The sequence below is a fragment of the Aythya ferina genome (assembly GCF_964211825.1).
Source record: "Aythya ferina genome assembly, chromosome: Z".
Classification (NCBI taxonomy): domain Eukaryota; kingdom Metazoa; phylum Chordata; class Aves; order Anseriformes; family Anatidae; genus Aythya; species Aythya ferina.
The window spans coordinates 41,140,335-41,165,463 of record NC_140299.1 but is presented as its reverse complement, the minus strand read 5'-3'; the positions used below and the strand labels follow the sequence as shown (position 1 = coordinate 41,165,463).

The 25,129-nt window shown below is 35.1% G+C and overlaps 1 protein-coding gene across 1 annotated transcript in view; it reads left to right on the top strand.

The window, feature by feature from the left end:
* The window catches only part of LOC311427487 (guanine nucleotide-binding protein G(q) subunit alpha), a 129,670-nt gene extending 105,607 nt beyond the window's left edge, over positions 1–24,063 (top strand). Inside the window, exons 4-7 of the mRNA XM_084504887.1 lie at positions 1,564–1,692; positions 2,677–2,806; positions 18,025–18,178; positions 21,870–24,063. Of these exons, the coding sequence (XP_084361013.1) occupies positions 1,564–1,692; positions 2,677–2,806; positions 18,025–18,178; positions 21,870–22,060 (604 nt within the window). The 3' untranslated portion in view covers positions 22,061–24,063. The remainder of the gene's footprint in view (positions 1–1,563; positions 1,693–2,676; positions 2,807–18,024; positions 18,179–21,869) is intronic.
* The last annotated feature ends 1,066 nt before the right edge of the window (positions 24,064–25,129 follow it).

The window sequence follows — 25,129 nt, the reverse complement described above, 5'->3', positions numbered from 1 at the left end:
ATGTAAAGCATCAAAGCATCTAAGGGCAGATGAATTGCTCATGTTCTTAAGACTTTTTCTTACAGGCAGAAATTAATCTGTATTCTGAGAAATATTTTCAAAGTAATAGCTTCTGAATATGATATCTGAGATAGATGGTTCAATATATCTTTCTAAATATATGTAACTTTCTCACATTCATTGTTTACTATCAGAGTAATATCTCATGAATAAAATCATAGGAAAATGTTATAAGGCATTTGGATCCCTTCCAGACCTAACAGATAAATTCTTCTGAATTTTTGCTGTAAGGTAGAGCTCAAACTGGTTTGTTTCTGTCATTGTTCAGGATAATTTGCTCCCACTATTTCATAACAAGTCCTTCAGAGCATTTAGAAATGGTCTAAGTATTTATTGTGGGGGTTTATTTAAAAAGAGCACCTTCAGTAATAACCAGGAGGAAGAGAACATTTTCAGAGCTTTGTGATACTTCATCATTTGAAAAATTCAAGGAGTCCATTGCTGCCCTCCCCAGCAATGAATCAGGGCATTCTTAGATTAACTGATATCAGTGGCTAGCTCTAAGTCATTCTTGTGCTTGGAAGTAATTGAATGCCTGAGAACTTCATTTGCTGCAGCAGTCTTTCTCTCATATGTCTGCTGTGGGAAGAGCCCACGCTGTCTGCTGCACTGAATTCATCAAATGTCCAGCTCGTGGACCCAAACAGGCCATCACACACACATAGGTACATATCTTTATTAAGGCCTCTCTCTTAAGAGAGTTAGGCAAAACCTCCAGTATATTTCTGCTTTATAGATGCAAACCACTGAGTTCTGTGTTGTAGTTAATGAATCTTTACCAGGATTTTTTTTTTTTTTTTTTTTTTTTTTTTGGCTAATCAGCTGGGTGTATTTCACATACTTCAGGCTTATTAACCTGATCAGAGGTTTCAGTGTAAATGCAGGAATTTTAAGTGCTAGAGATCCCACTGTGGGATCACTGCTGTCTTCCAACAACAAGATCCAGAAAGTTCCTTAATTTGTCACTGGGTGCTTTTTTCCTTCTTTGTTTAATTATTATTTTTTAATTGATCTTCAAGCAGTGCCATTTATCCCTAATCATTTTATAACTGGTAAATATTTTATATACATATATACTTGTATATATGTATATACTTTTATATACATATATACTTGTATATACACCTCCATGTACATACATTTATATGTATTTATAGTGAAGTGATAATATCACTGCATTGTTCCTTGGGAGACTCACGTTTATCTATGTATCTGTGTAGACACTGAAATGTGAATATCAAGGAATGTGTTATGTTGTCACATAAGACTATGCAATTTTATATTTCCATTTTGTAGGATTTACTTAACTCTGTGAAAGTGCCCAGGAAGGGTGAATGGATCACATTACAGTTTGTTCCCTCTTTTATGCCAATAATGCTTTTTTTTTGTTGCACTTCTTCCTATCCCACAGCCCATTTCCACTCCCAAGTCTTCCCTTCTCTCTTCCTTATTCAAATTATGGTGTCACTGTCTTGCATTCCTTTTGTTTCTCCCTGTCTATAGCTATCTTAATGACTTGGACCGCATAGCAGATTCCACCTATCTGCCAACTCAGCAAGATGTGCTTAGAGTTCGAGTCCCAACAACAGGAATCATTGAATATCCATTCGACCTACAAAGCGTCATTTTCAGGTAGAAAAAAAGTTTAACAGGCATTTGCTTTGTTTTTGTTGCTTCCTCTTGCATTAATAATGCCACATATAGGATATTGGTTAAAATTGCACAAAAAAGTGTTAATTCTGTGCTTTTACAGTTTGAGCTTATCTTTGTTCTTTTCGTGTCATTGTCCACATCTCATTAGCAGCTGATGTTAAAGATGTCAAAGGGTGAAAGAGAATTAAGTTATTCTTTTTCTGCAGACAGTTATTACTGATAAAGCCTATAATTCATCTTTTCAGTAAAATTTATCAAAGTCTTATTAGGAATAATAACATGAAAATGCAATCAGGTATCCTAATTCTTGTAAATTATGGAATGCATAATTACCACTTGTGTAGTTGAGTATTAGCAAGAAATCACTCTCCTGGAGAGAAATCACGTCTACTGGAGTGCAAGTACTGGTGCTTAAAAAATAATTATGGGATGTCAATTGCAAGTTAGGCACCTGAGAGTTTAGTTACACTGAGACAGAGGGCAGTGTGAGAGTAAACTGCTAATACATTTGAGTTTTTCTGCTGGCTATTAACAACTTAAGTAGGTAAATTTGTTTTCTGTATGGACTCTTAAAATGGGTCATCTTTGGCAAACTGGGAATTTTGACACTGGTAATTTTTGGAGGGAAGAGGCAAACCACTGAGACTATTCTGTGTTTTGCTAAATATACAGAGTATACATTCCGTAATCGTGACTCAGGATCGGCAGACTTTATCATCTCAGAAATTTGAAGGCTTTGAGACTCACAGTAATTTAAATACAGGAACACGTCAGACTGAAAATCAAACAGGATTACTTAAAACAGATTCTATTAAACTTTAATATCAATGGAAAAGACATTAAGAAAACCAAACTGTGTTTTCAACTAAATTCTTTTGTTTTTGTTTTTGTTTTTTTTTGTATGTGCTTGTATGTTCATCTGTTATGGTATTCATGGAGTTGATGTGGATATTAATTTTGCAGAATGGTGGATGTAGGAGGCCAACGATCAGAAAGAAGAAAATGGATACATTGCTTTGAAAACGTCACATCTATCATGTTCCTAGTAGCTCTTAGTGAATATGATCAAGTGCTTGTGGAGTCAGACAATGAGGTAAGAAACCATCAATAAACACAATGCATCAGTTTTCAGGAAAAAAATAATTTTACTTGTCCAGTCCCAGGTTTTTCCAAATGCATCCATCCCCCAGCAGTCATATACAACTACACACAATGGATTGAGAAGTACTGCAAAGATCTAGAGGTTAATCTTGAACTATGGGAAGGCTGAACCACTCTGTGGGATATTCAGTGAAACCTATCTGTTTTGTGTTGAAAGGGAGTACGGTTGAATAAAGAGAAATGTGTTTGGCTGTTTGTACAGTAGGTATTGACTAGCAGAGCCATAAAAATTGAGAGTGGAAATGAAGACAAAATTTATTGATTTTTTGCTAGAACAAACCCTACACTAGTAAAATTGATTCAGTTGACTTATAGCATAGACTGTGATGGCTTATATTTTCTAATCGTTTTTTTTTTTTTTTTCAAACAATAACAAAAATCAGGATATGTTGGATGGGGACCTGTGAGCTGACAGGATAAAGCATACTAGTATTTGTATTTCAAATGCAGTTTTACAGAGTAGTGAGAGTATGTGGTGGTGGGTTTTTTTGTTTGGTTGTTTTTTTCTTCTTTCCTGAGGGCTATTTTCAGTTATTCATCAACCTTCTATGAGTTACTTACTGGCACTGTCCTGTACAAGTCTGTTAACACATACTTAAAAAATTTAGATGAAAAAAATAAAATATTTTAAAGTCCTCCATGGCTGATTTCACTGTTTAAGACAGTGACTGACATAGCAAAGTAAAAGAGGTGTCTCTGAACACCCTGGACACATTTCTATGCTCAAATATATTCAGTATTATTTTTATAATAAAGTCTGAATTTTTTATGTATAGTCTTCCCATAAGAGAAAAATATTTTTACATTATTATTATTATTTTTTTTTTTGCAAATATATATCAGCCATATCATTTATGATTTAATTTACAAAAAGAGCTGGTCTTTAAGTGACTAGCTGACATTTTGTTACAGTGATGTAATCAGCACCAACTTGATCTCTTGTAATTTTGGAAGCTAGGTATGTAGATAAAAAAAGAACAAAGTCAGACTTGGCTCACTTGAAGCCAAGAGTGAAGTGTCTGGTTCTATCTTTTTTTTCTGGTTTGCATTAGTCTTTTGTAGCCACAAAATCAATGATGAAGTATCAAACATTTTGATCATACAGGTGAAATTATATTGGAAATCACATAAAGAAAACTTTGTTGTGATAATTTTCAAATTCTGTTATCTAACTGTCCAAAATAAATTTTGAAACTTTTTGGTGTTAGCTCTTCAAGCCATTGTGTTTTCATCCTTTTAAACAAAAGGAAGGAACCATCTTTCTCATAGGAAAGGCTTAACATAATGGTGTTCTATTACATTTATCCTCTTCTAGCTAGGTGGCTTGATAAAACCCTTGATTTTATATTTGGTCCAATAATGTCAATTTGCAGATCATGACATAGAGCATCTATACTGTAGAAGGTAGGCTGAATCATTTGGAGTACACAATCTTGTGTTGTGTTCTTGTAAGCTAAAAGGGTTCACATTCTATGAATTGAACACACAAACTGAAGATCATGTTCGGTCCTGGGCTGTCTGATGCCTGAAGTGATACCTCAAGTTGTGATAGCTTTTCTGTAACTACTTTTCAGCTGTTGTGAAAACGGTCATCGTACTCAGAAAGCTGTTCTGATTTTTCAAGTTTTCACTTCTACCTTTGTGGAAGTAAAAGCTGTAAAACTCCTCTTCACCTTGAAGACGATTTTTGCACCTCACTGCTAAACTGTTTATTTTTCTTATTAACAGCAGTGGAAAACTTATGAACCTTTTTGACTTTCAGTTTGGAATCTGTTCATAAGTTTAATTCATACCAGTTTTTGTTTGCAAGTCTTACATACAGGCCCACGTACAGGCCCCAGTAGCACATACCAGCACCCTGAGGACTGTGTTATTCTAGTTCTGGGATGGATTCGACCTGTCTTATGCTGATCACCTATCTGGACAGCTAAGTGTTGGCTTTCAGCAAGCTGTGGCCTGTATAGACAAAAGTCAGAATACTAGAGCACTGCTATATTCCCTTTTTTACTCCTTTGCTGTACCTCCAGACATTCCAGCCCTAAAACACATAGGAGAATAATGGGTGTATTTATTCTGCATGAAGTAAAGTATAGTTTGTCTGAATGTGGGTATCACAGAAATTTGGAAAGGTTTTAAAGGCTAGATCACACCTTGAATTAAGAATATTTTTAATTCTTTATTGTGGTGTGACAAGCTCACTGGGGAAGTCAGTAATTTAGCTTGGATACTCTGATTATCAACAAAGAGATACTTTTTCACACTCCTTAATTGTGAAATGGCATTAAAATTTCAGCAGCAAAGTGAGAGTGCCCTACTTTCTTCATATGTACAGCATCAGTGTGATACTACACTAGAATCTAATCCTCCTTTGATCTGAGTGCCTCTTACTCAAATTAAAAGATCTGACTCAACAACTTGCAATGTTCTGCTACTCCCTTTGCATTGCTTTCATGGCCTGATTATACAGTATGATTTTTGTAAGACAGCCTACTTTAATTAGTCCACTGCATGTTACTGCCTGAAGTCTTTTTCCTTGTAGTATGTTTTACAAAGAAAACTATATTTTTTCATCATCTGTTGGATTCTTTTTAGCTAATAAATTGTTTCATTAATCTCATTTTAATGTATAAACATAAATCTTAAGAATTATTATTTGGCATTCAGTGCATGCATGTTTGTATGACCCTTCATGATTATGAAACTGGTTTAGAGCCCTTAAGACTCAGATTTGTATTTCAAAATGTCGTGCATGACAAACTCTTAGCTGTAAGTCATTTCTTCCCTTGTTTAGCTTGTTCGAGAGAAATACATTTGGATTATAAATCAGATGAGGCTACACTGAGTTGAGAGGCTTTGCTAGTGTCTCTCAAGGGCTTTTATTCACTTGGTATGTTTGGGATTAAGTTGGGCACAGTTTCTGTCTTCATACCCTTGAAAGACTTAAGACTTCATAGTTCTGGGGAATAAAGGATAAATACTCTGGAAGAGGACATCATACATTGAAAATGAGAAAAATGTTCAGACTGCCCGCCTTTCAGAACCTCATGTAGAATGGCACTTAATGGCACATGAAAACTGAAATTTTAAGAAGTTGCACTGCAGTGACAAAGATCTGAAGGTCAAAGAATCGGGGCCTCAAACCTGAAGAAGAGCATGCATGGCTGCCCAGCAGTATCATAACAGTGATTCCTCTGGCAGGCAATTCTCAAAAATACCATTATCTCTCCTTTCTCAAGTGTGTGTCTAGATTGTACATAACTAGGCATCTGCTTTGATTCATTAATATAAAATATGAGAAATTGCTAAGGATGGTATATTTAAACACCTTTCAAAAAAATCAGATGATGTACAGTTTTGAAATGCTTCTGTCTTTTAAATACATGTAAAAGAAGGGCTATTTTAGTGTTCCAAATTCTGCCCTTAATAAAACAGTAAGTCTGTCTAGATTCATTGGTGGAAATTAGGACAAAACTCAATCCAGAGGACATAATATACTAATTACATTAATAGTATTGTAAATTAAGTAAATTGTCCCTAAGTCTTATATGATGTGATGAAGGAGAATGTGTTACAAGTTGAAATGTCAGGTGTATTTGACCTTTTCACTATTTAAGGAAAGACTGACAGAATTAGACGTGAGATAAAAAGTGAAGGAATCAACTCTCTGATAAGTAAGTTTATGGTGTGAAATGTCCTCTAGGTCAGGTTTTTGCTCAGAATTATAGGAGCAGATGTGGATAAATCTTCAGTTTTATCAAAAAGCACAGTTTAGAACTTTACCGTTTTAAAAATCAAGTTGTTTCTTTATGTAAAGGATTTTTCATAGATAAAGTGTATTAATCCATGTTCCAGGACAGGCTCCATACTAACATGTATTATAGGTATCTCTTATAAATGTACTAAATCTCATGGTGTCGGAGCAATAAATACAGAAACAACAGTAACCACTTGAGTTTATATGAGGACTAGAGACAATACTGTATAGTTTCAAAATCTGGGTTCGTGGAAAAGAGCTTTTTTTTTTTTTAGTTCATGCCATTTCTTATTTTTTGCTGACGTAAAAAGAAGGTGTGACTAGAACATTGTACCAATTTGTCATCTGTTAACAGATGACATGACAAACAGTACAGAAGAAGCTCCATCTAGGCTTTCTGTTCTCATGCATGTACAATCTAGAGATGTACTTAAGAGACATGAAAACGCTAGTTCTGAGGCTCATACTATATCTTAAGAAATTATTTGATGTAGCTGCACCTAAAGTTGTTTCAACATAATAATGTGTGATTTAATAATTGGTTCTTAAACCGATATTTCCTTCTCTTGCCTTTGATTATGAGAGTTGTCATCCAATTTTCATTAAAGTTTTTTTTGGAAACTACCACCTCCTTCTAATTCATGTATATGCGTGTCATCATACATTAGAGTTCTTGTTGAATTTTTTTGTAATAAATGAGGCAAACTGAAGTGACTTAAGGATTTTGAGTTTCTCAAAATCACAACTATTATTCCTTGGCTCAAGAAATTCTGGACCTGTGCCTTCAACATTCTAGGAGAGACGTTCAAACCTTGACTGAATGTGACTATGAGCAACCTGATCTAATGACAAAATCAGTCGTGCAGAGAGCAAGGACTTGGGCTAGGTGACTTCCACAGGTCCTTTCCAAGATACACGTTCTTCTGTGACTCTGAGCTTCGAATTTTTTTTTCTTTCTTTGGAGAGTGTCTTTGCAGTCATGCTGTAAAGTTTTCCCACAACTTCTTCAAAACCCTTAAACCTTTTTATGTTGCATTGGATAAATGAATTAATGTGGTTACCTACATAGTACTTAATTTACATTAAAGAACTGTTCTGCAACTTTATCAGGAGTATCACTTATATGAAGGCAGAACAGGGTGTTTAGAAAATAGAGTTTCTGTATCTCTGCTGCAAGTGCAAGTGGAAACCTAAGGAACAGAGGTTTTCTGTGCTTTAAGTACTGAATGAAAGCACTGTGCAAGGATGTCTGTTGTTTGGGTTGGTGAAAAATCTTGTTATTCTTAGATCGTCCAAAGTAGAATCTTAAGTAGAGTGGATCAGTGGTGTTTGTTGGTTTGTTACAAAAACATTCCAGTTAAGGTCTAACATATTAAAACTACATGAAAATCTGAAACCTAGGATAGATATTTTTAGTGTGAATTCATCCATGTGTGTATACCAGTATGTAGATGCAGACATACTTGCTCATGTTTTGATTCTGGACAAAATAAATCTGTAAAATAGAGGAATATCCAAAGCCTCTAGATGGAACTTCCATAGCGTTCATCAGTGTGATCTGTTAATGGATGACAAATGGGTACAATGTGCCAGTCACACTTTGGTTCAATAGGGACCAAAAATGAGAATGGCACGAGGACACAGAGTTTGGAATACTTTCACTCTTTATGGAGATAATTATCTGAAGAACATGTTTCATTTTTACATCAGAACTATCTTGCGGTTCACATCTGGGCATGTTTCCACTTTTCTTCCAGCACTTTGTGTTCCTTATTCACAACCTAGTCCTACATGGCTTAGCACGAAGGCTGAAAGAAAACAATATTGAGATCAGAGCACTTCTTTTTTTCTGCATCATGAATAAACATAATGCTTCAGTTGTCTGTTTTTTCAACATTCAGCAATCCAGAACAATTGGGTATAGGACAGAGAGATAGAATTAAAATCCGCAAATGATCTTCAAAATTATTTAACAGTATTACTTCCATGGTAATTAAGATCTCCAGAACTCATTGTTTATTTGGAAACTAGAGAAAACAACACATTAATCTTCTGTGCCAAAACTATTTTGCTGTATGTATTGTATTTGTTCATACAAGTTCTCACACATGCATATGTGTTATCTTTTTGGTTTTTGGTTAGAGAACACTTTGAATATAAAGTGTTAGTATTGAACATTTGCATATGGAAGGGCCAGAGCCTATTTGTCTTTGTTAAAGTGGTAGATCATAATGGAAATGGGATGTTGAACATTCATGAGCCCGTTTGCAAGTTTGCCAGAAATGCTGCTGGTAAATTTTGCTATTGGCAGCAATTGCTGGCAAAGAAGATTGTGATTTCTTTTGTTCAATAACCAGCATAAAAAGTGACCAGAAAAGGAGCTTTTTCAATGACAACTTTATTTTAAAAGATTTTCACCCATTTTTCTCGAAAGTACATGGATATTCATGAAAAACTGATTATACCCGCATTCAAATCATTTCATCAAAATCAATTTAACATCTTTTTTTTTTTTTTCACTAAAAATATGTTGACGACAATGTTTGGACTAAAGTTTTTGGCCACTTTTTGGACCAATTTTATTTTGACAGTATTTCTGTGATTTGGTGGTTTTTGAACAGGCTGATTTTGATGGATTTCACCTGTCATTTGATTCATCTGTCCCTCTGCTGGGTGCATGAAATTGCAATATATTTCCGAGGGCAGTGCTGCAATTTCAAGTTGATGGAGCAGTTAGAGTTCTTCTCCCAGGTGATTTACAAGTACAGTTCTTAGCTATGCAGTCGTCTTCCCAGTCAGCAGCTTGTTTTCGTCAGGCTGGTTTGCAGAAAGAGTCAGGGCAAGCAAATCAAATAGAGGAATTATTCGTGAGCTCTGTGTTTGAAGTATTCACTTACTGCGTTATTCCTGAAAATATTTGTACGGCCAGTGTAGTCCTTTGTCTTGTAGTCAGCTGTAGCAGTGTAACTTGAAGATTATGCTTCGCTGGTGGCAAAAAACAGAAGTCCTTCCATTTTTGATACTGTATTTACTTTTTTACATAGCTGAAGATTGCTGATCTCCCACTTCCTGATTTCCTGTTATTTCCCAATTTTAAAGTAGTAGCCCTATTAAATTTTTAGCCAAGAAATACACTGTAGGGTCTCTGTGTGCTGCCAGGCAGTTCTACTTAAATAAATGCTGAAAGCCATATTTGGAGAAGCGAGATACGACAAACTAACACAGACTTTCCCCCCCCCCCAAAAAAAAACCACAACACACAGGTAAAATAATACACATTACGATGATACTGAACAACTTCTGAAATACGGTGATCTTTGAGTTGTTTTCTACTTTTTTTCTGATGCTTTCATGTGTCAGTATCTCCTCTTCTGCAGTTACCATCTCTGAATGCCCTATCACTAGAATAAACATTCCGTGTCAGCATAAACAGTTGTCTGTACAGTGCAAGCTGTTAATTTAAAAATGCTTGTATGCCTCACCACCTTATCACTCATCAATTCAATGAAATTCTGTCCCTCAAGATTTCTGAATTCCTAGCTTTGTTAGCAGATGCTACTTAAATTACTCAAGTTTTTAAGAAAACTTGTGATAAGAGCATTTTTTGCTCAGTATGTAACTTACAGTATGCCCACTAGATGCCACTCTAGACAATTATAAAGACATTTTTGAGTGTAATTCCACTACTGTTTCTGTATTGTTTTAGATTAATGTAGTACATTGTCTTCTGCCAAAGCACTGTTTTTGTTGTCTGGGAAGTGCTGGTTTCTCTTCACTGGGTATCAGCGGGTATGGCTTCTAAATGTTATTTTAGCCCTCTTCAGGTGTTTTTTCAAGGATGTGACTTGTTAGAACCAAGTGTTTATAAATTATACCAATTTCATAATTGCAGAACTAATTGCATATTTTTCCAGAGCAATAAGTAACTAAGAATTTTTTAATAAGTAATTACAAATTAGAAATTAGTAATTTTAACACAAAAACTGAAAAACGGGATTAAAAAACTATGTGGAAGCAAGTATATTTTTTTACCTATTTAAAAATGAGCAAATGTCAGAAATTGCATTTTGATAAAAATGTGAGAAAACAGTATGTATGTCTCCTTATATTTGTGTCAATGTTTCATTGTCATACAATAATTTATTAGTATAAGACCTTTTATATAGGAAGAGGTACGTGGTAGAAAAATTCTGTTTTACTTAGATTTTATAAAGAGAAGTTTCTAGTCATAAAAGTGGACATTCCTATGATTAATGAGTAAGTGCAGCTTTCTATCTTGGCATCTAATAAGGAAATGGAGCAATTTTGTCCAACATTATACAATCTGTTTATAGTTAACAAATTTCTCTTCACTTGTTGAGTCTGTCTTCTTTACTTTTTCTTCTGTGTTTTGTGATGGTGCTATTACATTGGATTGGTGACTGTGTCAGTTTGTGTGGAGAGTGATGGAAGAAATTCGTGCTGACATCTGTTTATCATAACAAGGAAAGTGAAGTTAACAGCTGACAATGTCAGTATGCCTCTGTTCAGTTGCATGCAGGTAAAGCACACAGACAAAAGAACAACAGGGAGGTTGCCTAGGCCAGCACATCTTGGGGAATGGTTAAAATAGTGATGGTGCTTCTCATGTTCCTTGTGCCAGGTACTTGCAAAGCCAGTGAGGCCACAGTGAGTGGTTGCTCATGTCAGAGAGCTGTTGCTCTGAAGGTTGTCACCACTGCTGAGAACGGCTGTCAGCTGCTGAGAAACGCTTGCATCAGCTCCAGCTGCACACTTCTGTGCATTAGTTATTGGCAAGTTTCTTTCTGTAGCCTTTTACATTGAAACTGAAGTACATTTTTGCTGGAAGCCACTTGGTGAGGTAGAGCAGGCTTATGAAGTCAGACCTAGTGTTTGATCAAACTATTAAATACTGCTCCTGCACTGCTCCTGCCCCCTTTTCAAAATTTGCACTGTCCAGCTTGGTTTGGCAGGGCTTCCTTTATGGGGTGCATCTAATAGAAGGTCAGATCCTCAGTGCTGGCCTTTTTTTATATTCCTCGTTGTCCCATCCTTATTTCCAGTACAAATACTGTGTCATGAAACTGTTTCTTATGTAAGAAAAAGTGTGTTCTGTTAATGACGAGTGTTTTTCAGAAACAGTGAGTAATGCAACAATTTTGTGTTGTCAAACTTTCTTTAGTTAAACTGATTTAAAATAGTATGATAGTAATGTTGCATATGTTTAATGAAGGAAATGTTGAGCATGCAATGGTACAAGCTATTATTAGCAACAGAAAATCGGGAGAAATTTTAAGGAATGATCAGCAGTATTGTTGGAGAAATGACTTGTGTAACAGAAATAGTGTTATCTGCTATGAAGTCTGTAAAAGTTAATTTGCTCCTAGACATTGAATAAGCAAAGGGATGAAAGACTGCAGAAGGCTAAGCAGAGATTGATGAGTCAAAAAATGATTTGGGATTAATTCTTGAATCATTCTAAAATAAGATAGTAAAGCTGTGTTAGGATGTTTAGCCTGTTAAGGTATTTTAAGGACCTATCTTGCTTTATCTGCTCAAGCAGATAAAATCTACTTAAAAATCTCTAGGCCGTCTTTCAATTACTGCAAAACATCCATGGGGTACACATCTGAGTGATAAAATAGAAAAATGTCTATTCAACATCCTTAATACAATTCCCTTCCATTTCCATGTGGAATCACTGCAAAGGATTTATAAATGCAATTTCATGATCACATCAACTCTTGGGAAAGCTATGAACGGTCCAGGGCCCATGTCCTGTGAAGACTGGGGAAGTGACCTTAACACGTCTAGTCTGGTGAAGAGGAGGCTGATACTTGCCAGCAAATATTTGAAGAGTTGCAAGTGTTCCATGGAGCCAAGCTCTTCTAGGTAGACAATATAGCAGAAAGCAAAGGACACAAATTGTTGGTTTGGAGGTTCAGGTTGTTTATTAGGAAACACTTTTACCTTGAATGTCTGTCAGTGGGGAGAAGAAAGCAGAGAGGTGTTGAAGTCTCTGTCTGCAGAGGTTTTCAAGAGTGCTTGAGACAACACAATGACTGACCTGCTCCTGTGTTGCCAATAGCCTGCATAAATAAAAAGCTACTGTACGTGAGCTCTGAATTTGCTTTCCAGCCAACATTTCAGGGTTAACACTCTGCTCCCATTTCGGAGCTGTTTCAGTTAGAAGATGTGTGAGAGTCACAGTGACCAGTTGCAGCTCTTTGCATTTGAACAGATTAAGTATGTGTCTGTTACTCATTCATGTTGCATGGTTCTGACTGGTATCAGCAAAGCAGCAGCATCCCTGCCAGTGTATATGTACTTAGTTGTGGTGTCTGTGTCCTCCTAGCCTATAGTGATAACTTCTGTCATCTTAACTGCACTGTTTATAGATGTAGACCTTACTCTGATACCACCCATGTAGCCGGACTCAGAATGTGTATTGAGTAGGATCAGTAGTATTGTTATCTGAAGAATTTGATTCTGGAACTGTTGTAGGTTGCCATTACTAATTTTATGATGAGTAGATTCTGGTGAAACAAAGGCAAAATTCTTCTCCAAATATGTGTCCCAGTGTCTTAACACAGAGAAAGAATATAGGAGGTTCCCTCTTGTGAATAGATTCTAAGAAGAGAAAGAGCATATGACAGAAGTAGAAGAGTGTATAATGGTATTTTCCTTTAGACGCTTTCCTAACAGCATGTGCCATCATGATCTTACGCCTAATGTTAAGCAAAGGAGTGGCTTTGCTGAATCCATGTTATTTACATGTTAATTATGTAAGAACAAAATTCTTCTCATAATTTTTGCCTTTAGGGCTTGTGTTGGATATAGTTCAGCTACCCCCACAAATATTGACTGCACTTGCTATTGATTGATTTTAATTATGCTGAGTTGTTCAGTGGAATGTTTAACAAAAGTAATCCTTAATTTCCAAATACAATATTTTCCTAGAAAGTCCATCACTTCCCATTAATATATAAGCTATAATATTTCGTCTCTGTGTGGTTTATTTTTTTTTGTTGTCCATTTGCTTTCTTTGAAACTTCTTGACTCTCCTCTGTTAAATCAGAAACTATGAAACTGTTTGCTAATGGTTTAATTCAATGTTTGGTACAGTATTCAAACGAAGGAAAAGGCCAATCATTTTTTCATAATGATAGGTGTTAATCTCAAGTTTACAGTGCTGGAAGTTGGGACAGTTTTTGAAAAGTGTGGAGAGTTTAATATGCATTTAATGAGATTCTCTCTACCTTCCTCTTAAGGACAGAGAAAAAGCCTCTGTACAGAGAAAAGCCAGAGATTTTCCCATAATTCAGGCAACTAGTAAGCATCGTTATTTAGTTTCTAAGAAAGGGTTCAGTTTTGGGAAGACAACTCACCTGAATAGGGGAGTTACTGGGAAGGAACAGAAGAGTTAGACTCCTTACATTTTATTCGTTACACCTACACATCAACAGAAGACATAAGGTCAACATACAAGTGCCTATCTTTTCTTCAGAGAAGACATACCAGGTTTTTACAGTGTTCAAGTACTTTGTTTTATCCCACCTTGATAATAATGTCCATCCTGTGAGTTCAGTTTGTGGCACCAAGAAGATAGAGAAAAGAGTAGTGGTTTTTTGTTTGTTTGTTTTTTATTTAAGTGAGTATAAATTTAGGACATATGTTACTGGCTTTTTTCCCCTATTCTGTCTGAGTCCCTTTGAGTTCTCAACCACAATATTTTTAGTAGGTGTATGGTTAATAAAGGTAAAAAAAAAAGAAAAAGAAAAAGAAACAGCAACATCAAAAAAGAACAGAGTTGACATCATTAATTTATGTATTTTTTGAAAAAACAAATTCTTGGTTTGATCTTTAGATGTGTAAGTTATGATGTTAATGTAACACCACTGCAATAACTGCTACGTAGTTTACAATGCTGTCAGATATACCTGACATTTTTCACTCAGAGGATCCCCATGGACATTTCAAATGCTAAAATAAGCAAGAGCTGTAGAAGACAATAATTGTACTACACCAATTTATACAACAATTAGAGAAAACAGACAAGCTCATGGACAATTCCTTCATGACATTATTCCATCTAAGATACAGCATTCCCTCCAGTAAAATAATATTGACTGCAGCAGTTATTTAGTATCTTATTCATAAAGTTATGAATGTCATGAAATGAACTAAAATGAAATTTTCTTAACTAACATATTTATGAAGCTTCGCAAGATACTAACTATGTGAAAGATGTGAAATCTGCATTTACAGATCTGTCCTCTTGATGTTCTAGTGGTACTGTCTTATTATGTGTCTTTTGTGGGGGTATAGATGACTGCAGAACATTGCAATGAGACTTACAATCAGAGAAGATAACTAGTATTTTTTTAGCCGAAGTGTTGTTGCCCCCACTCTGTTGTAGGGTAGATCATAACATTGAGTGATATTTTCCTTGGGAAGGATCAAGGAAATTCATGAACCTGTCAATATCAGAACTCAAGAAGAATGATCTTTTTCTTGACTGATGTGGGCAGTTTATCACCCTTCACTAACTCTTTAGAAAATGTTTCTGTAGCCTTCCTGATATCTTAATAGCTGCTTTATGCTTCATTCAAGATGCTGTCAAGGCTGTTCTGTAATGATGTACACTCTGAGATAATACCTGTAAGTTACTATTCCTCATAGATACCTGTTAGTATGCAAGACTCGATGGTCTCACCTTCCCAATATCCTCAACTGGTGCCACTGTACAGGGCAAGGTCCTTGTACCATAAGAATTCATTCTACTCCAGTGGGCTCTTTCAATGCAGTTTGCATTTTGTATCATTCTTCATTCCCAAAATACTCTGTCTTCCTGTTGATTTTGTTTTGGACTGGTCAATATAATGCAAAATCAGCAAGGGCAACAATCTGCTGTTGTTGCCTCTTTAAAGTGTACTCCCTCAGATTCAGTAATAGATTCATAGAATAGATAGATTCAGGAAGAGCATGGCTCTTCCTGGAAATGCAGTTAACTGGATGAATTTTGGAGGCAAGCAGCTTCTTTAGAATTGAAGCTTGTGATTGTATTAATGAATACAGTGAAGTGAAGAAGGCTGGGATAATCTGGTAGTATTATACTGATTTCAGTTACTGCCATCCTGAACTATGTATTTTTCTAAAGCAGCTCAGCCTTATTTCCATTTTGTTAGACTACACTTACAGACCACTTCTGTAAATGATTTCTCAAGGCTGTAATTATTTCCTTTAATATAAACATTCATTACATTTATTATTTTTATTATTTGGCATCACTTCTATACTGCCTTCGTAGTAGGAAATCCCCTTCTTTGGCATTCCAGATTGGTTTTAAATTAATGGAACTCTCTTTGAAATCATGGAAACCTGCTTCATCTCTGATCTGTTTGTTGGGTGGTATCTTTACTAAATTAGTAAGAGGTTTAAATAAGATGCTTCAAATCAAGTCCAAAGGGACTTTAGACATATTTATAAATTTGTAATAGGAAAAAAAAAAAAAAAAAAGAGTATGTGGAATTCATATTATAAAGGATTCATACTTAATAAATAAATAAGCACATAGTCTTGACATTGAAGACAATATTTTTTTTCTTTATTGTGCCTGTCCTCTGGTATCTTCATGATACAGAACACTTACAGAGTTAATGTAGCTGATTAGATGCCAGAAATTGTTTCAGGCATGATATCATTGTACTTTAGTCTGCGTGCCTTTTCTATTTCATATTGTTTGGCATCCCTTTCAAACAGAAAATGAAAATATGCTGTGTCTCATAACCATTTATGCAAAACACAGTTTTCTTAGCTCTCCTGGGAGAAGTGTCATGAGTTTATCCAAGCTCATTTATTTTATCTTTGCAATTCTGTACTATGTATATGGAAAAAAGATCAAAATTACAGTTTGAAATGCTGCAGTACACTTGAAGGTTTGTTTTTTGAAGAGGGGGAATGATTACTCTAGAAAAACGATTTCTTTGTGTTTTCTATGCACTTTTCTTACTGAGAAGTTATCAAAAGCTGATAAATTTATTGTGAAATAACACTGCTAATCAAGTGATGAAGCCTTTTCACTATCTGAGTGTCACATTAGAAGATAGCAAGTGCTGATGAGTTCAGGTGAATATATAGAATTGAAACAGTAGTTTAAAGTTTACGTTGTCTTACATTTTTCATAAGGCTATGAAAGTGAAAACCGATCCTGTGGTGTTCCCATTACCTCTCTATAAGGTTTTGTGTAGACAAGAAATCCATACAGAATATGTAGAAGATTTAGGTTTTATGCTCAGCTCCATTGATATTTCAGTTTTTCTTCTCTCTGAATGAAATCCTGGCATGGTTGAAATCAGTGTGACTCATAAGACCTGACTGGAAGAAAGCAAAGATTTCACTCATCTGTATTAACTATTCAACCTATACATTTCACTATCCATTTTCATCCATCACTCCGGCATGCTGTAAAATTTTATGAACTGTCTGAATTTTCTCACAGATTGTTTCCTGGCTGAACAAAAGCAGAATCTGCAGGATTCACAGCCTTCCTGTTGGTGGTGAAATTGTTCTTTTGAGAGGGCAGCTCCATTAAATAATAGTAATAAAAAAGAGGAAGTTAATTTCGGGTTTTGAACTCACTTTGTTCTGACTCTGACATCAGCCACATGATGTCAGCCTAACCTTTTCAAAATTATATCAAATCATAATTAATTTTACCATGTCAGAAAATCATTACAAATAGAAACATAGGCTTTGCTTACATTTCAGCTATAACAAAAAGCGCAGTTAAGGAACAGTTAGGCAATAAAATAAAGGCTAACCCAGTGATGTTAGAAACAAATTCACCAATTCACATTAAGGTTTTATTATAAGCCTTTGACGTACGGGAAGTGTTCTCAGGTACCAAAAGCAAGTGTATTAAAGCTGGTCGTTCTACAAATTAAATGTCTCTGCATTTGGAGTTTAGAAATGTCTTGTAAAATAAATAATGCTTGTAAACCTTGAATTTGTTAACATATCTTGTTTTGGTGTACTTGTCCCTTCCACATGAATCCATGCATTTCAATACCCAAGAGCTCATTAGCTGGTCATAACTATGCATATTCAGACTTTACATCCGTATCTGTTCTGGCATTCATGTTCATGACCTATGTTTTAAAGAATACTTATGCCTGGGGAGTTGACTTTGCAAAAGGAAAATGCCTGGATATTTAATTACCTGCTTACTTGTCAGTTGTCGCTGAATCACTTAAACCATCCATTTTGTTAGGAAGGTGCAAAGCGTAAAATGGATCTGTTACCAACTAAAATGAGATGGCACGAGTTGATTTCAAATTGTTTTGGGTTTTATTATTTTCTTGACCACTTAAATTCCTCTCTCTTTTTTATTCCAGAATCGAATGGAAGAAAGCAAAGCGCTCTTTCGGACAATTATCACATATCCATGGTTCCAGAACTCTTCAGTTATTCTGTTCTTAAACAAAAAAGATCTCTTAGAGGAGAAAATTATGTACTCCCATCTAGTTGATTATTTTCCAGAGTATGATGGTAAGTATAATGACATCAGAGCTCATGCTGTGTTTATACTGACAAAATGTAAAAGTCTTGTCCAAATGGTAGACAGATAGATCCATTGAGATATTTTGCTCCTTAACAAAACAAACAAACAAACAAAAAAACAAACGAGTGCTATAGAATTTTTAATCATGGAATTTTTAAAAATGTAATTGAAGTCTTGTGGGATTTTTTAGATTGCTAGGATTTAATTTTATATTGCTATTAATTGTGGGTAGGATGGCAGTACATTTCATGGGAAATGGTTAATGTTAAGGTGAGTATTATCAACATTAGCAATGGACAGAATTCTTCTTGTTTTCATATGTTGGAGTGAGCACTGGAACTGAAGTGTAAAAGCTGAAGCTGAAGTATAAAAATAAGTGAAAATGCATTCCTCATTTTTATATATTGTCTAGCATACTCTCTTTTTGAAGTTTGGTTTTGCTTAAAGCAGTGTTACAAGCTCTCAGGTAGCACTAGTTACCAGAAACTAGAAACTATTATCACTCTTCATAACCCTTTACTGTACCTTTTTAAAAAAAAAAACTTTTTTTGATACTAATTTTACATCACTTATGTAAAAGTGTTCTAATTGTTCTAACAGTTCTAATTTACTTTCTCAGAAAAAATACATAGATCATAAATAAATCATAATAAAGCAGAGAAATAAAACTTTCAGAGATTTCTCTTGAGGTAGACAGCTAAGTTAACTGAGTGGAAGCCTTCAAAACAAAGAAAATCAAATTCACATGATAAGAAGACTGAAAACTAAATGCTCCTCTTTGGTAAAAAAAAAAATATAAAAAATCTTTTTTCCCACCAGGGAGTGAACAGCAGTTTTGAAAGCTGAAGAAAAGATTATCTCTCATGTTAAAAATTGGAGAGTAATAATAGGAAAAATTTACAACTTTGTTTTCCTGTTTCAGGGAAAGTTATCTGTTCACACTGAACAGCTTAGCCTGCAGGATCAGATTGCATTGTTCACAAGTGAGTTTAGTTTCATAGCGCAGAAGAGAACTAGCAGTTAAATAGAAAAGATTCTAGTTGTTGCAACTTTATTTCATAGTTACAAGTTCCCTAGATGACATCCTGGAACACAAGCAGAGTCTACAGGCCATTCTGTTATCACCACTTAAAAGGAGGTAACATCTGTGTTAGGTATGTGTCCAGAAAACACAGACCAAACTCAACCACTCAGTTCAGAGAAACCCTATTTCTCCTGCCTTTTGCTATGGGTGACAGAAAAAAAGGTTTATGAAGAGCTGTTCATAAAGGTGGAACTGTTGGAGTGCAGACCTGGAAGTCTTGAAGTGTCTTTATCTCTTAATTCTGCAGATCTTGCTGGACAAGGTTATGGTTTGATCTGATATCTTCTGTTGGCAAGGTAGAGTCAAAGGCTTGCACAGGTCACAGTGTGGTGTCCTCCACTGTCCCAGTACACTGAATGCGAGAGGTGGGCAAGTTTGAGGAAGGGATCAGAATTAGATATTTTTCAGTTGGATCACTTCTCCCTTCTGTTTTCTTGTTTTCAGCAGAGTGGTGAAAGTAGCGTAGAGATGAGAACTGCAAGCCAGGATGGTGAATTGAACTGTTTTAAATTAAGCGGTTCTGTTGCATGGTACCGGAAGCATTGAAATGAGGACTGAGACATGCTCAAGTGTCAGTGTATCACACAAAGTCATCCTTTCACAGCTAGTGCTAGTAGGCTTGACTTACAGACAGGAATGAAGAGGTGAAACAGACAAAAAGGGATGTATTTGGCAGCAAAGAATGAGAAACACTGATGCAGTACTTCTTGCATAGTGTTGTACACTCATAGTCTTTAGTATATCATGCAGAGAGACTGTAGCAGACAAGAAAACTACTGATTTATATGGCAATTACTTTCAAAGTCTCCATGTTATTGAGATCATAACCACTTAGCAGTATAAATCTAACATCCTGTTTCTTTCTAAGGTCTTTCTAAGGCAGTAATCTTTTTTTTTTTTTTAATCCTCAATTTTCCGTGCTTGAACTGTAGTAAAGTGAAAATTTTAAATTACATTATATCGTCAGCACAGGTGTCATCAGGTTAGCAAATGGATAAAGGCTTTGAATAGTTCAGAAGATTTTGAGAGACAGACAGTGTCTAGCTACTGCAAAACTGCATTAACAAAATTACAGAAAGTTGATTAGAACTATAAATGGTCTATTTTGAAGAAATTGTTATCTTTGAAAGTCTAGGAGTTTCTTAATAAATTTGCTATATTTGTAGTGTGAATAGTTGCTGCTGTTTCTTTTGAGTCTGGGTGACCAAACTAGAATCCAATTGTGCAGAAACTGTAAAAATGTTGAGAAGTCCTCCACCCTGTCTTAGAGAGCTTACAAATCTATATACATGCCTAAGTCCTAGAAAATGTGTAGTCTGTATATGTTTATGAATGAATACATATGTTCGTGTGCATATATCCATATATTAAGCTGGATATAAGGATTTGCAGCTGGTAGATACTGGAAAGCATGTGAATTCTCTTCCATGCTTTTGCTACCTAATTTTTATGAAGTTACTCACATCAGAAACGTTTGCAGTAGTAAGCTTGAAGTATTAAAAATAAATGTTATTATCCAGTTATTGAAAAATACATATGTACTTGTTAATTCCCTAAAGTAGAGATTTCGTAACTATTGAAGGACAGAGTTATATGTAACAGCAGAACGCAGGTATTTATATTGCCATGTAACGAGACCAGGACTAATGGGAAGAATAAGAGGAGACAGCACAGAAAACATGCATGTTCCATAGAAACCTGCATTCCAGAAACAGGGGGGTGAGGAAGTAATGCCCTATGAAAATTGTATTGGAATAGTGGAATAGAATTGCAGCACAGGAGAACAACAGCTGTCATTCTTGCTCCTGCTCTGCTCTTTGGGCTGTGAATGTGAATGAATCTTCACTGTGCTACTCTGGAAGTTGCTATTTTACCTTCTGTCCTGTGTAAAACTAAACATGGGATTTGGTTGCGTAGAGTCTGCATCCTTCTCAGAATTACTACTTAGGATTTAATTTAGGATTGTTCTTATAATTTAGATAGCAGTTGACTTGTTAGAACATGAACTTTTTGCTGTTGAACAGCTTCAGCTGGAGAGCACATGTATTTTATTATCTCTAATGTAAATGAGGTTCTGTTGATGACAGTGTCATACCAGTTTAGGATACAACTTCATTATGTTATCTGTTAAAATTGTCGTACAACAAATACATTTTACAGTGCTAAAAGAACTTAAGTATAATTTAAAATAGTAGGTGTATACTGAAACTTGCTAATCCTGTTAACATTTGTAAGGATTTATTTTACGGATTTCATCTTTCTTTTACTCATTCTGTGTGGTTATAAACCACCCATTTCATCTCTCCATTTTAACAGTCATCTTAAGAAAGAAAGATGATCCGCAGGAAAAATAAAACTTGGATGTGATAGCTCTGATGCAATGAACTTTCTCTCTTTATTTTTAACAGTTCCTTCACAGAGGAAAGTAGCCAGCATATGATAGTATTTATTTGTAAAAGGTTTCCATTCTCCTCTTACGTGAAGATCATAGATTGAGCCTTGCTTCCATATTCTGCTCCAAATAGATCACTGTTAAAGAAGTTCAAATATTGAATTGACTGTAAGAAAACTAATTTTCTCTTCCTTATTAAAAGGACCACAGCGGGATGCACAAGCAGCACGAGAGTTCATCCTGAAGATGTTCGTAGACCTGAATCCAGACAGTGACAAAATTATCTACTCCCACTTCACATGCGCTACAGACACAGAGAATATCCGCTTCGTCTTTGCTGCTGTCAAGGACACGATCCTTCAGTTAAACCTGAAGGAGTACAACCTGGTCTAACTGTGCCTACAAGGCCCTCCAAAACCAACTTTGCGTGATTGAAGATACACAAGAGGGACTGTATTATCTGTGAAAACAATTTGCATAATACTAATTTATTGTTGGCCTGGACTCTGTGAATGTCCACAGAGTTTGTAGTTAATATTATGATTTTATTTAAACTATATGGAGGAAAACCAAAAGATGCTGAAGTACATTCACAGCACATTTCCTCATTTTTTAGGCAAAACCTTGTGACTCAATGTGTTTTAAATTCTCAGTCATACACTTACAAAGGATAGCAGATTTTTGCTATTGAAGCAAAATCAAGCTGATTTCCTGTTTCCCTGACCCTCTCTCTCCCCCTCCTTTGCCTTCTCCCTTATCTTTTTAAAGGTACAATGGCCTTTTTTTCCCAGTTACGTTCCTGGGTAAAATATTTTCTGTTGAGTGATTTGGTCAGGAAAATGCTATCAGCAGAATTTAAGTCATCAGTCCATTATAATTTTACAGTATGTACTTTCTCTGAAGGATCAAAAGTATTGATACTGTGATTTTTAAATTCTTGACATGGATGTTTTCGTTCTGTCTTTGCTTTTGGGACTACAATATTGGAATTTCAAAAATGAATTATAGTTGTGTATGGATACTAAATTTAATCATTTTCACATTTTGGAAAGGTGCACAGAAGACAGTAATGAAATAATTAAGACACAACCTAGGATGTACATGGAATATGGTAGAATCTCTTTTTAATTGCCATGTGCCATTTTTTCTCTCTTTTATTCACAAATGCCAAACAAAAATGTCATAGACACTACATTTTCCCCAGTGGCTACAGCCTGAGACAGTGTTTTTGTTTCTTTTTTCTTTCTTCAGTTGTGTGTTTTTTCTTAAGTTAGAGCATTTTAATTTTTTTTCCACGGTAGAAAAATTATTTTTATTGTATAAAATTAATGTTGCCAAATCTGGCTTTTTACAAAATTGATACTCTTGAGACATAAGATACCAATTGAAATGCCAAACTGATCAGTTGGGAACTGACCTGATTGAGTCAACTGCCAAACAAACAGTTTCAGCTCCTTGTTCCCTTTTTTGGAAATTGTTCCATTTTCAAATGCCAAAAACAACAGTGTGAGTGAATACGCTACAAGGTGCACCATGCACATGCATATGGTCTACTATTGTAAAGACAGTTTAAATCTCTCTTTATGTCAGGTATGGCATGAGATTGGTTTCTGTAATAATATCAAGGCACATTTAGTTGTACAACAAGAAGTTATTGATGAGAGATCACAACAGGGAACCTTTCCTGATAAGGTTGCTTGTTAACTGATTCACAGACGTTTGATAGGCTTTCATCAAAATAGCCTCTCTTGATGTTCTTTAGAAAAAGATTTACTAATGTAAATGAAACAGTGAGAATATCATTCTTGAAATTTTAATGTGCAATTTTATAACAACAAAAATGCAGCACACGTTGATGAGCCTTTATTCTGCAGCTTAAGTTGAAAGGTGTTTTTTGACCAGGTGCATGATTGCTAGCAAGCTACAGAAGACTCAGAGGTCAGACATGTAATTAAATTGATTATCTGCAATGCCAAGTAGCACTGGAGTGCACTTAACACAGAAATTGCTGCCTTACAGCAGCGTATGGGAGGTGGAAAAAAGAATGGCTTATTAGTTGATTACCAAAGTTAACAATAAATACTAATGAGACGTTTTTCATCTTTAACCCTCCCAACTCCAAAACAAAAATAATAAGAACAGTTGCTGTTTTTTGCTCCCTCATAAAACACCTTGTAATTTAAAACTGGTTGTAGGTATAGTGCAATTATGAATGCTATAATCATTGTACATACATCTATATATATATATGGCAGCATCCATATTGGCTTTGTAATCATTAATTTTTGGCAAATTGAATGTGCTGTATTGATATGTATCTATGTAATTGTATTGTATGTCTTATAGCTAATTCACATTTTAAATAATGTTATTTTATTTACTTTTTTAAGAGAGAAGAATGTAAATTTTGTCAGTTTATTTCTGACTAGGGATTTGTTGTTGTTTTTTATTTACAAAACAAAAAAAAATACTATAGTACAGAGTGGTACTAGCATCGTGCTGTATAAAATCATTTGCACATTCCTGAGTAGAAGTAAATTGGAGACACCCAGACAGAGGCCATTCATATTTGAAACTGCTTAAAGCTTGTCAGGGCTTTATACAGATTTAGAAACCAGTTTTATTAGAAAAACTTAAGCCATTATATATAGGATTGGAACATAAGCTCTTAAATACAAATTTAATTTATTTTTGGCAGATTTTCATTAGATTGCTTTTACCTTTCCAAGAGACTTTTATTAGAAAAGTGAATTTAGAGATGATTGAAGCCATTGCACATAAGTAATAGTGGGTACATGTTGTTTCCCTGGAAAAAAAAAAAAAAAGGAACATCAGATCAATTATACAGTATTTCAGAAATTCCAGAAACTTTAAATATAACAACAACAACCAAAAAGTCACTATTGTGAAGAATTATAAGGTGTTAAAGCATTTTAATTAATAAAGCTAAAGCAGATAGACGTAGGTTATAAAAAAATGACACTGACATTTTAAATAGGTGATCAGAACAGTTAGTCTTATATACGGCATTACAAAATTCGTCCTGGTCTTGCTATAAATGCAACAGAGCTTCTTACTTTACAGTTCCACTGTTGATAATATCCCGTCTTTTAACCTGGGGATACATTGGCCATGCTGGTGTCAGTGATATAAATAAAACTGTAGCCAGAAAATAAGAAAAAAGCCAGTGGTGTCTAACAAAGGTATGGTTTGGCGGAGCTTCTTTTTGTTTTGTTTTGATTTTTGTTAGGGGATATTGGGTGTGGGAGAAGGAAATGTGGTTCTACGTTTTGTATAAAAACAAAAGTTTACTCATGCTTTATAGTTATATTGTGATTGCAAAAGTTTTCAAGAGTGTGTGCCACTGGGCTACTTCTGGTATATTTTAGGTAAGTTGAACCTGTGGCAGTGTTTAGATCATTTGAGCATGTTCTGAAAAAAAAAAAAAAAAGAAAAAAAAGA